General features: G+C 36.8%; 1 protein-coding gene across 2 annotated transcripts in view; it reads left to right on the plus strand.

Moving 5' to 3' along the window:
- CCDC91 (coiled-coil domain containing 91) overlaps window positions 1-14,984 on the plus strand; it is a 112,257-nt gene that overhangs the window by 13,600 nt on the left and 83,673 nt on the right. For both annotated transcript variants that reach the window (XM_063153979.1, XM_063153981.1), the window contains exons 2-4: window positions 9,184-9,226; window positions 9,332-9,410; window positions 14,296-14,453. In XM_063153979.1, the coding sequence (XP_063010049.1) occupies window positions 9,197-9,226; window positions 9,332-9,410; window positions 14,296-14,453 (267 nt within the window). In that variant the 5' untranslated portion in view covers window positions 9,184-9,196. The remainder of the gene's footprint in view (window positions 1-9,183; window positions 9,227-9,331; window positions 9,411-14,295; window positions 14,454-14,984) is intronic.

Here is a 14,984-nt window from a genome sequence, read left to right on the forward strand (position 1 = left end):
ATGGAGAAGCAGGAGAATTTCAGGTTCAGTCTGAGTTCTTGAAGCTCAATAATAATTTAAGTGGGAATCCATTTGAAACATGTGACCCTTTTTTTTGCCTTTAAACCCTCCATTTCTTTAGTTTATCAGACATGAACTGTAGAAGAAAGGCCGCAGTTTGTTCTGGCATTCCCAAACTCTTAACAGGAGGTGTTTCTGTATCCTCTATTTGCTTCTGAGTAAAAAGATTGTGTTCCTAAATCACAGTAGAAAAATCAAGCATATAGTTGGAGTGACTGGTTGTATGAAATTCTGGAACTGGTATCAGCTCTTCTCTTGAGAGGGAAGCCCTGAATTGCAAAGCACTGTGTCTGTTCAGAGGCTGAGAGGAAGGTAAAGGCTGAGACTACTGAACCTGGCTCAAAGAGCCACTGGTTCATTAGGAAGTGCTAGACTTTTCTTTTTGGGAAAAAGAGTTGTTATTTGTAATTGTCTTGCCATGATCATGATCAAATTGTACCATTTAATGATTCCTAGGAAAGGTTTTGAATAAGTTAATGAATTTACAAAGTAATTTATTGCTTCCAAAGAAGAAGCATCCCCGTGCAGTTTTGCTTTCTTGTGGGGATATTTTTTCCTTAATGCCAAAAGTTCACCTCAGCATTTTCATGAAACATTTCTGTAAGACAGGTTTTCTTTGAACTCATGATGAAAATATTTCTTAGAAACATAAGATCATGGGTTGGAAGTGATGTCAAAGCTCATTCATTTCCAACCCCTGCCATGGGCAGGGACACCTTCCACTATCCCAGGTTGCTCCAAGCCCTGTCCAGCCTGGCCTTGGGCACTGCCAGGGATGGGGCAGCCACAGCTTCTCAGGGCACCCTGTGCCAGGGCCTCAGCACCCTCACAGGGAAGAATTTCTTCCTGATATCCCACCTAAACCTGCTCTCTGTCAGGGTGAAGCCATTCTCCTTTGTCCTGTCACTCCAAGTCCTTGTCAATAGTCTGTCTCCATCTTCCCTGTGGGCTCCCTATTTCATTAGGCTTTCACTCCTTTTATTCCTCATACAGCACTGAAGATTCTAGGGCTACTCTTTCTCTTTCATGCTCCTTTCTTGAGGTTGGTTCTTCTGTTATCAGCAAACCCAGTCATAAATGGTCTTGGACAGATGTTGGTAGTTACAAGTACGGCTCAGATGAAGAACAATGTCAAAAGTGAATTCACTTCTTTTTTTAATGGTACTGTTGTGGATTAAACTGAATACATTGCAACATAGACCATCCATGGAAGGATTGAAAGTTTGGAATTTTTGGAAGTTTTTGGAACATTTGGAAGTTTTCTAATCCAAACCACTATGTAAAGCAGATCTGGTTAGAACAGGTGGGTCAGGGCCATGTCCAGTCAAATTCTTTGTGATTATCCTCAGGAATGATTCTCTGTGGCAGGGTACTCCTTCAGGGTAATTCCTTGTGATTATTCTCAGGTCCAACATGTTTGTGGGCAGCCCTTTCCAATATCTGGTCACAATTTTCACTATTCCAAGTTCTGTCCCAAGGGTTTTGTTCTAATCCCAGTGCAGCTCTGAGAACAGCCTTGCTCTGTCTTTTAGAGGTCTGTGTTCAATTTATGGGTTCCAGTAAAATTAGAATACTTTAAGTAAGACAGTTTTTAGTCTACCATGGTCACTTTTTCTCAAGCATTTATGGGACTCATGGTGTCTGATCTTTGTGACCTAATTAGGACATGACAAGTCAGGCTTTTCTCACCTTTCTCTTTTTTTTTTTTTTTTGTTCTTGTTGGTGTTTTGTTGTTGTTGTTGTTGTAGAATACGAACTAAATTCCAGACCTTCTGATTATCATCAGTCTGAATTAGGTTTCAGAGATTATTGTTCTGGACTTGATGTTGATTAATTGTACATTTTGCCTGGCTGTACTTAACACAAATGTTTAATTCCAGTTTAATTCAAGCTGCTTTCTGAGATTTTTTTTGGAGATGGGTGGGGAGAAGGCTTGGTGAAAGAAAAGGGATTTCCTCCAAAGCACAGTATGTTTGAATTGTATCCACTTTGCCAGAATTCTCGCAGAAGTTTATGTGCATTTTGTAAAAATGTGGCTTTTGAAATAAAAGGATATTTGTGATAGGGTAAGCTTAGAGAAGGCCAATAGAGAAATGTGAAAAATGGTTAACTGTGTGATTTATAAAGCAAAAACTAGCATTTCCATGTTCTGGTCACAAGAAACCAATTATAGAGAAGACTGAAGATTTAAGAAGGTGAAGACTGAAGCACTAATCCTTGAGTTCCTGAAATTGTTAGAATTAAGTCTTGGGAAAGATAGGTTCTGCAGGTATTGAAATATGCTCAATAATACCGTATTTTAATAATTCTGCTGGAGTAGGTAATGTATTACTTGAAACCATCTTTGAATATCTAGAGAGAAGAAGCTGGTATTTTTTAAGTAGATGATTGCCTAAGTTGGGGGAAATTTCATGGAACATGGGTTTCCCAGTTTTCTCTGTTAGTTTCTTCTAGGATATGGTTGAGAAATTGACAGTTCTTGAATACGTTTTCCACACAAGGCTGTGGTGCTGTGGGTTGTTTTGTTTCCCTCCTCCTATGTCATAAGTGAATTTAAAAACCAGTACTTGCCCTCTCTGTAGGAGCTCTCAGAGCTCATTTTTCTCTTATGGGTAAAAGTAGAACTCTTAATTTCTTTTTGTGTGGTTGAGTTTGAACTATAGAAGTGAAATGGACTTCATTGTTTTTTCGTGCTTTGCTCACTGTTTAAAAAAGCTAAAAGCTATATGCTGAAGAATAGTGCCCTCAAATTCTAAACCACAAATTTTTGTGGAATCGATTTTGTAGATTATCTTAATAGCAATTTTTGTGGAGTTTCTGAGGTTTTTTTCTCATACAAATTCAGCTTCTTGAAGATGAGAATATTATTTCTAACGATTATTCAAGTTTCTTTCATAAAGGCTGTATGAAGCTGAGATGTTTATTTATACAATGTGGTTCTTTTTCCTCCTAAAAAGGCTTTTAACATTGGGAAAGGCAGTTATGGAAGTCTTACAAATTGTGTAAAATGGTCTTGCTACATGAAGCTGATACAAATGCTACAGCTTTTTCTGTAACTGTTTTGTTGCAGCATTGCCATGTGAAAGTAGAGTTATTTCAAAATTATTGGTGATGCTAGGTGTGGAACCATCATAGGATATGGAATCTTACAAGCTTTTTGCAGGATCTGGATCTTTCACTTCAGGGGGTCTCCTGACAACAGGACTAAGTGGTTAAAAAAAAGTTTTTCCCTTTTCCTTTTCCTTTTCCTTTTCCTTTTCCTTTTCCTTTTCCTTTTCCTTTTCCTTTTCCTTTTCCTTTTCCTTTTCCTTTTCCTTTTCCTTTTCCTTTTCCTTTTCCTTTTCCTTTTCCTTTTCCTTTTCCTTTTCCTTTTCCTTTTCCTTTTCCTTTCCCTTTTTCCCTTTTTCCCTTTTTCCCTTTTTCCCTTTTTCCCTTTTTCCCTTTTTCCCTTTTTCCCTTTTTCCCTTTTTCCCTTTTCCCTCCTTCGCTGTTCTCATCTCTAAGCATTGAAACCTTCTGGAAACTCTTCAGAATAAATGGATCAATGGGTAGACTTGAAATGTGAATAGGAAAAGAAAATTCTCAGGGTGTTTTCTCCACTGCTTGGCTGCTGCTGCATCTTACACCAAAGTCTCAGTCCTTGCAGATATTCTGAGCTTGACTGTGTGTGGCTTTAGGCAGTGCCAGAGCTGGTCTTGTTTTCAGGTTGGGTTGTATGAGTTGTCCTGAAAGACTTTGCAAACTAAATTGTGATTACTTTAATGTTGAGCTGCATTATTTCGGCTGTGGAAGAAAATTCATTACAATGGGCCAGGCTTTAATATTTTCTTAAAAATACCATAAATTTGAATGGAATAAATTGTAATATAAGCAACTACTACTGCAAAATAGATGGGTGTGCAACTGCTGGCTTTTTTGGGTTTTTTGGTTTTTTTTTCTATTAGAAATGTTTTAACATTAAGTAATGTACTAAGTGATTATTGAGTCAGTACTAGAAGTGAAATCAGAGAATAATTCAGGTTAGAGAAGACCTTCCAATTAATGGCTTAGTTATACTATTATAAGTTCTTAAGATGCCAAATGCTTATCCTGCAGCTGTAATTGGTATAGAGCAGGAGGAAAGCCTGTATCAGCCAGGTAAAAAGAAGGAAGTTTGTTCCTGAATTTTAAAATTTGTAAGGAATACTTGGAGTTTTGGTGAATGCCATGGGGAAACGTGCATGTGAGCTACTTAGATCTTGGTGATACAGAAATTTGTCATCTCCCCTGCTCTTTATCACAAAGGTATTGCCACTGTACATGCTTTCTAAATGATGTCTTTTTAGTTTTGTTTTATTGGGATTTTTTTTTGTTTTCTTTTTGTTTTCTTTATTTTATTTTATTTTTTTTACATCTCATACTTATCCTGAGTAGACTTTTTGGAACCTGCAGTTTTGGCCAAAGATTTATTCTTCAAATGCCGTTGTCTATATAATGTCCTGTCAAGGAACAACTAATAAGCCTATCCTGGACTGAACACATTAGATGAGGCATTTAGGAAATATAGGAATGAAAATAAAACAGATAGGTTGTCACCCTGCCAGAAATACAAATGCAGCAGCCCCACCCTCAGGGCTCCACACACACCATTCTGACAAAACAAAAAGCTGTATATTCTGTCAGTTGTTCCATTAAAATGTACAAAATTCGGCCTCAAACTCAGACTTACAGGCCAGGTTGTACAGAAGTCACTTGATTGTACCTGGCAGAATCAGATCTCTATTACTTAGACAAATTTAGGTTATCAAAAGTTGATTAATTTGAATTCTCACTTATCAGAGGTGGATGTGAATGAGAAATTCTTCCTAATTCACCATTTGGTCTTTCCACCACTTCTGCCTTTTGCATATGAAGAATACCAGGATTTCTGGTGGGATTACAATGTTCTTTCTCCCCCTAACTGTTGGAATGGAAAAGCTTTTTTCCCTCAGCTTACATTTTTCTGCCTTATTTCTTGGTAAGGGCTCTTGATCTTCCTGTGTATAAAAACATGCTTTTGGTGTGTCTGTTAGGTAAGCACATTTCACAAAGTTCTCATGAGCTGTTTTAAGCTGCTGGCCAGGCTTTGGTGACTGGATTTGGCACAGGAAATCTTGTGAGCTTCTGAATAAATCCATCATGCAGCCTTACCAGCCATGCAGGAGAAAGCCTTGAGCATTGAAATGCAGTGTTGACCCTGCTTTGAGCAGGAGCTTGGGTTGGATGACCTGCTGGTTTGAATTTTGGCAGAATTCACTGTTCCATTTGGTGGATTCAAGCTTGTTGATAAAACCTTCTCAAAATTCAGTGGCTTGCATATTCCTTGTCCGTGGAAAGTTTCCTTCCTTTCACGGCATGTGACTGGAAAGCTTCTCAAGCCTTTTAGGACATGGCTGTCTGAGAACTGCAATGTTTTGGAAATGACCTGGGCTGGATGACCTACTGTGTCTTTTCCAACCATAATTTCTATGACTCTGTAATTTTGAGGTTGACTTCTTGTTGCCCAATTTTACAGTTACTTAATTCCAGTATCGGGCATATTTCAAGAGACCACATTTAGTCATGGTAAGACTGTGTGGGTTGTTTTGTCTTTTTTTGGTATTTTCCAAATCCTGGAGATTGTCAGCACTTAATGTATTCTTTCCTATTCCGGTGCCACAAATAATTTCCTACCCAGTGAGGAAAGAAAAGTCTGATTCCCCATTTTGGAATAAATGGTTGATTAAAAGAACTTGCTCCCAGATTTTTTGCAGTTCTAAGGAGAGGTGTTAGGCTACTTCTGTTATTTATTTGTACCAGAAATACATTTACATAATGAAAATAAGGGATAGAATTGAGGAATTTTGTATTTGGTCAGATTTTCGGCATTGTTGTCAGTCAAATTTATAATGCATTATTAATACATTTTTAGAGCTAAATGCACATGTACTTTGAGGACTGTGAATGTCTCATATTTCTTTTTCTAAACATTTCCCATAGCATTGATGTGGCCCTTTTCCTTGCAGAAGGCTCCTTTTTTATGCAAGAAGAGATCATATTTTGGGAAATGCATTGCCTAACAAGAGCTCTTGCACCAACATTCTCTGAAGAGAACCTCAGCCTCTGAGTTTTTGAAGTGCCTTATATTAGCATTCCTCAGGATTTATTCCATGCTTTCTATCCTAATCTGCTGCCTGCATATTTATGACACACGTTGAGTTTACCAGTTTCTGGGTTTTTTTTGTTTTTTTTTTTTTTTTTTTTCTGTCCACAGCAATCAAAGCATGGAAACAAATCAGGATTTCCTTTAGAAACAGAGGTGCATGCACATGTATGAATATATATTATACACACCTAAAGAGCACACAGACCTAGAATTCACTCACCTGGGGGGGAATCACTTGGCCTGGAATTCCTGTGGGGTTTCTGAAGAACTGGGAATTGGAGGATTAGCATCTAGGTGTGAAAACACCATTGGTACTACAGAGAGTTCCTGGGGGTTTGTTTATCTTTTGTTCCATTGGAGTGATATGTGGAATAATTCATAAATTAATCACGCTGTTACAGCCACAAAATGTCTGTGTTTAAAACTTGTGGGGTTAAAGGTAATCTTAGGTCAGAATAGTCCTGGGATTCTTACCAGGCTTAAAAAACTGTATATGAAATGCAGTAAAAAAGATGATGGATTCAATAACAGGTTGGTCTCCAGTTTTTCTTCTGCCCTACATTCTTTTTCCCTATCAAAAGTTCTGTTTTATTTATGCATAGTTTCTTATAAATGCTCTTGAAGGAGAAATGGAAATCCTCATATGTTTTCCTTTCAGGGCCTTCTGTCTTTACTGCCTCAGGTCAGTGTTGTACTTGAAGAGAAATCAAAGTAGTTAATCACTTCTTAGAACATGATTTTACATATTTTCTATTTTTGTTTGCCTTTTATTTTTTTAGAGACTCTCCATTTTAGCATGCCTTTCCAAAATTGCTTTAATTCTTGTTGAACTCCTCTGAACTTGTTCCAGTTTGTGTTTTTAAAATACAGTGCTGAATGTAATTTCCCTGGTTGAGACAGAGCCAGTTCTCAGATGATGGGAATAATGTCTCATGCACTTTGTGGAGAAAATCTGCTTTGAAGGAACTTTGTGTAGAGCCTGTAAGACCTGTTGATGTGATACAGAATGTATTGCAGATAAGATAGATCAAATACCTGTTTGCCTTTCTAAAGGCTCACTTTCTCCTGCTGGCTGCTCTGCCTGGTGGCTGAACTCTGGGTTGTGCAGTGATTGTGTCAATCCTCAGTCTGGTTTGGGTGGTTTTCCCCAGAATGTGGCATGAATACAGTGACATTCTCAGTCTGTGCTGTCTCCATCTGCAGTCCTGTGCTGTCCACACAATCTCCATCCATCATTTGTGCACACACTTGCTGCATTCTTGAGCTGTGTGTTAAAGCTCTGAATGTTGATAGACTGCATGAATGTTTGACCAATTAACCTTAACACTGATTGGAAAAATACTCAATTACCTTCTTTGTCTCTTGGAAAATGATCCAGCTAAATCCAAAACCCAACTGACACAAAACCCAACTGACACAGAGCCAACAAAACTCCTCCTAGTCCCTAGAAAGATACTTAGTTCTTATACCACATGAGGCTATTGAACAATACTTCAATTTAGACAAATATTTGTAGTTACACTGTGATAGTGATGATTTGTCATTGAATCACAGGGCTTTGGGTGGAAGGGACCTTAAGGATCACCCAGTCCCATGGCAGGGGCGTCTTCCACCATCCCAGGTTGCTCCAACCCCATCCAACCTGGCCTTGGACATTTCCAGGGATGGGGCAGCCACAGCTGCTCTGGGCACCCTGTGCCAGGGCCTCAACACCATCACAGGGAAAAATTTCTTCCTGATATCCAATCTGAACCTCTTGTAAATCTCTTGTAAACAGTCCCTTTCCATCTTTTCTGCAGTAATGAAAGTTTATCCATCCTATAGACTGTTTTAACTGAAGTCAGTTAGCTTTATAAACATTTTAACATCCTATAAAGTCCTTATAGGTTTTTTGGGTCATCCTTCATTTACCTCTCAGAATTACAGATATATATATATTTTATTAATACATAATACCTTTCTTTCAACAGCTTTGTATATCTTGAGTTAGTTTCATTAGCTGAGTAACTTTGCCTGCTTTTTTTTTTTTTTTTTAAAAGGAACTGCAATTTAACTATAAATATATCCAAATGCCACAGAATTCAGGGCTGCAAGTCAAAAATGCTGATCAGTTTGTAAAATCTTAATCACTCCCTCCATGAAACCTAGGGACGGACCTCTGTGGTAGCAGAAGAATTTCCAGAAATTCACCACAGTTTTTTTCCAAGCTGCAGTTTGTTCTGATGTTGCCAGACAGCTAAGAAGATATGGGAGAAGCAGGAAATCTTTTTGGATTTAATCACAGTGCTGATTTGGAAAAGCAACTTAACAATGGAAAATATTTTTTGTGCTTTAAATCATAAACACAAAACTATACAAGGTCCATGCATTAAGATAGATTGTTTTCCTTATGAGTGAAGATAACCCTTCATTTTGGAATCTGGTGGTCAGAAATCCTATTTCCTAGACATATTCATGTATTTATTTGTTTATTCTAATGTATATATCCAGACTAGATTATTTGATGGTTCTAGTACCATTTATTGAGGTACTGGTGACCTGTTTGCTATACCTGAAATATTTAGATATAACATTTAGGTGACATCTTCATATTTTCCTCTATGAGGAAGCTTTTCCTGCATTTTTGCTTTCAAAAGATGTTGGACTATGTTGATAGGCAGTGCTTATGTTTTCCCCTGAAGTTATTTAAGTTCTGCTGTAAAACACCCAATGTTTTGTATTTTGCTTGATCAATAAAAAAGCGCTTCTTAAGCGATATCTTGCAATTCTTGGCCTTGCATCCTCTGTGTGAAAAAGTTCTTATTTAGGCCCCTTGATCTGTTTTAGGGCTTACAAATCATGGAGACTTCAGTTGGGCTGTGCAGATGAGACTGGAGGGAAGGACTGAATGCTCATTTCTGAGCGAGCAGGGGATGAGGTTATGAAAATGTTTTAAAATCAAGATTTCTTTTGTGTTCCAGTGCCTGCTGAAAGATGGATGATGATGACTTTGGAGGATTTGAGGTATGCTGTTTGGATAACTTTACTTTGAAATTTAACAATTTTCAACTATTTTATGGACATTTATAGCATTGTGTAAAATATATAACGGTTTCTTCTTGTTTCCAGGCAGCAGAGAGTTATGAGTTTGGAAATGGTGAAAAGCAGACCACATCTCCTGCTATTGCTTGGGCAGCATTTCCTACAGGTATTGACAGAATCACTGTAAAAAAAAAAATCTTAATTTTCTACTCCTTTCTTTATGTCCTCACTGTAAATATCAGGGCTTAGAAGGATGTATACAGTAAAATAATGCACAATAAAAGAATAGCCAGCAGTCAAAACTTGATCATAAGGATGTTCCTGAGCAATTATTTTGGGAAGCTGCACTTCTCAAAGTTAAACTTTATTGAGCAATGAAAGAGAAATTCAGTTTATACAGTAGAAAAGGAATGAAAGTTCTTCATTCAAAGGTTATTCTTTTCTACGGAGTGTGGAAGATCTGTTGCAAATTGTGGGAAAACAGAAAAAGTTAAAAATGGGATTGTGATGAAGTATTTTACTTGCTTTGGGGAAGAGAATGCTTGTTTTTACTTAAGCAATTTATATAGTTGAAAAATATATTACATATTCTTTATCTCAAGCAGAAGCAGAAACATTAGGTAACTGTTGTGTTAATTTATACAAGTGCCTGGTGCCTGTCTGGATTTTAGGAAATTGATAGAAGATTATTGATAAATTAATATTATCAGTGGAACAAAAAATATTATGGAGCTCTTAACTGATTTTCTTGTGGTCTAGATTTCACTCTTTTCACAAAGCACAACAGCACTTTTGCTGCACCAGGAAAAAATGACCAACAACCCACATTGTATTGTTGTGAAGAATAAATTTTGCAAAATAAGGCAGGGATTTTTCTTAACATGAGCTCTCTATAAATCATGCTCTTAAAATGTTTTTATTAATTTATTTCTAGCTTTTATCTCTTACAGAATAATTAGTTTTATTTGTCATTGAAACAGAGGAAAACAAATACTAAATAAACAATATTTTTCCAAATAACTTTATTATTCATCTTGTCATTTTGACTGATATTTAAAAATACTGCTGAAATTCAGTAGCATGTTTTAATGTGTTTAATAAATTAAATCCAATAGAGCTGTGCAGTGTCTGTCAGTGAAGTCCAATTAAAATCCTTTAAAGTGTGTAGAATTGAAGTTATTTGTACATAACACAGAAGTTTTTTGTATGATTTTAAGTGACACAGAAGTCTAGGATAAGTTATACCAAGGTATTTTAAGCATTTCAAAATGAAAAGAAAACTCCTGTGTTCTGGATATTTTGTTACTGTAGAATCTTTATGTGACTTTTTCATGCAAATATTGCTGTGAATAAATTAGTTTATTGCAATAGGCAAGGTTTTAATAGTATTGGCCAAGTGCTTCTTGGGCATTGACTTGTAGGCGGATGTTTTTAGTAACAGAAATAACTGAATTGTCTGCCCAATGTTAAGTATATATAAACATGTAACTTTCTTACCCTAGAAATTTCTTTGTAAGTCTTGCTGGAAAATTCAAATGTATTATGGGGCTAGTGGGGTGATTTTGATAAATTCGGGGGGTGATAACATTGCATACCCACAAGATTTGATAAATGTTCCAGAGGAGTTCTTAATCTTGTGAATTTCCTCCATGTCTGCAGTTTGGAAGTTACAAAACAAAACACTGAAGCCTGTGGCTGTATTTTTCAGTGTGCAGGCAGAATTCAGAAATTATTTCTAAGGCCTCAATGGTGACTTCATTGCAGTTTTTGCCCTTGAAATTGGTCTTGGGCTTCTTACTGTTGTTTTGGTAGTATGGACCACGTGGCTGTAGATTTAAAATGTGAGGATAGTAGATGCAATTCCTTTTCTTCTAGAATAGTTTGGCCTTGGAGGAATAAAATGTGGGAAAGAGTTACCAGAAATCATCTTGAGAGTGCAACAGAGTGGTTTTTCCCACTGTGGTCACAAAACCAGTTTTAAACTCAAACTTTCTACCTGAATGTTAGTTTTAATGAAAATGTTTAGGGATTTAGTTTTCAGTGTATGCAGTATAACTGAAAGTGTCCTTTAATTATAAAATCAAGAAAGGGGAGTTGTGGAAGGAAATTTGATTTTGTTTCTGTTTTTCATTTTTAACAGCTGAAACCTACATGTAGGGGAACTGTACTACAAGTTGTTTGCAACCATCTACAAAAATATGTCAAATAATTTTTATATGGTCTTTTTCTCAGAGCCCTGCTGTCATATTTCTTCTTAATTGCTAGATATAACTAACATCCAGTCAGTAAATATTACCCATGTGATACATTTGATATTTCATGTCTTCGTTCTGAAACTCAGTATGAAGGATAAGACTCAATTGGAATGTTGACTTAACAGTTCATCTTCATCCATTTGGTTTTGTTTTCAGAATTTCTGATGCCCCAGAAAATTTTAATAATTGTTTAAGCTGCATTACCAGCATAAAGACAGAATTTTCCTTGCATTAGCAAGATTGCAGGCTGCCCCTGATCTCTGCTGCTATTAACAAACTGCACGGTTCTGGCAGTTCTTAGATAGAAAATTCCGACAGAATATTCTTAATTTTGGGAAGCCTGGGCTTCAGAAATTTTTAGATACTTTTAAGGTACAATTCTGGCAACTAATTATATCTGCATCCTATTTCAGCCTTTTCAGGTGTATGACTTTTGATATACCTGTAATTGTGTGAATGCGTCTTTTCTCTACAGTGCTGCAGCTCTGATCATTGAACAATAAATTTATTTGAAAATTCATCAGACTTAACCTGTTGAAGTCAGGTCTGGTAGTTCCAACAGAGGCAAGTTTTTGTTTCAGGGGTTGTGAAACTGTTCCATTATGGTAGCTAAGGCATGGTAAGCAGGAATGATTTAGGAGTTCTCTTTATAAGCGAATTTTGAGCTGAATTAAACGCAATTTCACCAGTATATACACAAGAGGAATGAATTAAGAGAGCTTGAATTACAGACATAGCACATGCAGTTCTAGGAATGTCTAATTTATCAATCTTTAGCATTGCTGAAAAGTGAAAAGAAGGTTTTGTAAAAAAAGATGTTTGATACCTTGGAGAGTTGCCACCTTTTCTTGTCTTCTGCAAGGTCATGTGTTTAGTTGAAAACTTTAAACCAAAATGTTCAGAAATGCTCACCAGTGGTTGCTCCTCATTTCCTAGGCTTCATTTTGACAACTTAAGGAGTGGGGATTTTCTTTCTGGTTTATTTTCTCCCCTTCAAGATGCAAAGCATTCATTACTATAATAAAACTACTGAAAGCTCCACCTGATTGTAGAAGATTCCACATAAAACTCTACTACCTGAAAAATGGAGTTTTATCTCTAGGATTGGACACCCTAAAATATGTGCCCAGTCTCCATGGCTGTTTTTACTTTTGTGATAAATTATTTATATGTGAACTATGCCTGTGCTATGGTAATCCTCACCAAAGGTTGAGCACTCTCATCACAAGGATCATGGTCAGAAATTGCCTGGTATATTATTTTAGCTGTTTTTCAATCAGGTGAAAATTGATTTAAAACTGAGACTCAGGACATTAAGTGATAGCATCAAGCTGAAGATTTAAGGTTTGTTTAGATACAAAGAGATCATCTTCTATGTCACTTTATTGCCACTTGAACAGAGTAGATAATTTTTATTGGGAGCTGCCTTTGAAAGGAGACATTTGGAATGGGGGGGGGGGGGAAGTTTTATCTTAAGGTACTTAAAAGAAAGCCACAGAAGTCCTGTTTCCAGCTCTGGAGAAAAGTTAACTGTTAAAATGCAGTTACCTATACTGGTCCCCATTCTGTTTGCTGAAATACTCTCCTCTAAGCTTTTTAGCCAAGTTTCTATCTTCTGCTGGACTGTGATTTTTTTTTCCAATTTTTTTGGCCACGTCCAGATCTACTATCATTGCAGTTACCTTACTGATGCTTTTCTGCCTCATGGTGTATTTTCTTTCTTCTTCTCATTCAATGTGGTTTGCATGTTCCTCTGTACTATACCTGAATCCTAGAACTGGCACCTGAAGAAGATGGGACAGAGAGTGCCTGGAGCCAGGAATTATTGTGTTTTTTCAAATGCCTTAAGGCCAGATATACACTCTGTTTTGTGCTGAGTACTTGTGCAGTATTACACAGGGATATCCAGAGGCTGAGCCTTGCTCCAGGCTAGTGGCATCTTTTACATGTTGCCAGAGTTGTAATAAAAATGGGAGCTGCTTTTTCTGAAACAACTGGCTGTGTGTTTTTGCCTATTGCAAAGACACACCTGGAGATGACGGTGTCAAAGTTTGCAGGACTTCACTGTTAAATTAACAATGTATGCAAAACTTTCTCTTTTTCTTTCTTTGTATTTCATTTGTTTAGTTTATGTCTTTTTTTTAAACCAAGATTTTCTGTTGTGCTGGGTTGGTAATGCTGATTGAAGGTTTTTATAGTGTAACTGTAATTTGGTATAGAAGAGCGCTCGGTCCAGAGTTGATTCCACTTCAAGTTTATTAGCTAGAGACTTATTTACTTTGTTGTCTTTTTATCTCTTAAAAAATATAAAGCTGTTTTATTGTGTGTCTTGACAAGCTGTTTGTATGTGGCTTCTAAGACTTTTGTGGATTTTTTTAACTTAAAAATGTATAAAACTTGGGAAATTATGAGTATACTTTTCCTGTTGATTGAAACTGCTTACAGATCATGCTGAAGCTGTAAGGCTGTGTGAATCAAAAGAGACAGAGTTAAAACTGATCCTTTTGAGAGCTGCTGTCTTGTAAAACCTCTGTGTAAATTAAAAGTCTGAATTTATTGTGACTGAATTTATTGTGTAAGTCTAAATTTATTATGATTTTGGTTGTCCTTAAGTCGATACTACTGAAAAACACAGGCACTTTAAGTGAATTACTTTTCAGTGAAGTTGAATTATAAGAGGTACATAAGCTTACATTGGTATGACTAGACTTGTGATGGGTTTTTCTAGGCATGGACTCCAGAAACAAAACTAATTTTTGGGTGTTTCTTCATATTGTGTGTGTTTTCTGTTTCTAGTACCTGAAGTCCATAGATCTGCTGATGTTCTCCTGGAGCACTCTGTGCCTTCTTCCTGCCTGCTTCCTTCTGACCCTTTCATTTTATCAAGTGACAATGTGACAACAGTTATTCAAACAGGCAAGGGTGTGATAAATCCAGCTGTTCCTGAAGAGCAGGTAAATTTCTGATCTTCAGTGTGAGCACTCAATGGAATAAATATCAGTTTTGCATCTTTTCTGTGCATATTTAGGTGGAAATGCTTTTTAAGGGCAAAAGGTCCTTGGATTTCTGTGATGCAGACTTTGAAGTAAAATGATTTTTAGATTGTTTATGAAACCTATAACTGATGGAAACCATGCTACTTTGATCTGAACTGCAAGAGAGATAACTGTATTGGAGTTATTAAAAGTTAAAGGCATGCTGATGGTGATTTCCATGCTCATTTCTTTCCATGTGTGAAGGAAATTTCAGCAGGAAGGTTGTCTTAAAAAAAAAAACTGTTAAAGCTTGTCATACTCGTATGTTTTCTCAACTAGGTTTTTAGGATTTTCAAGGATGGGGCTCTGAGCAACCTGGTCTAGTGAAAGGAATCCCATCCCTGCCCATGCCAGAGAATTGGGATAAGACGATCTTCAAGGTCCCTTCCCATCCAAACCATTCTATGATTAAATAATTAACATTTAATCTTTACCTAATTATGTTTATAT

Source organism: Melospiza melodia, chromosome 4, assembly GCF_035770615.1.
Source record: "Melospiza melodia melodia isolate bMelMel2 chromosome 4, bMelMel2.pri, whole genome shotgun sequence".
NCBI classification, from domain to species: Eukaryota; Metazoa; Chordata; class Aves; order Passeriformes; family Passerellidae; genus Melospiza; species Melospiza melodia.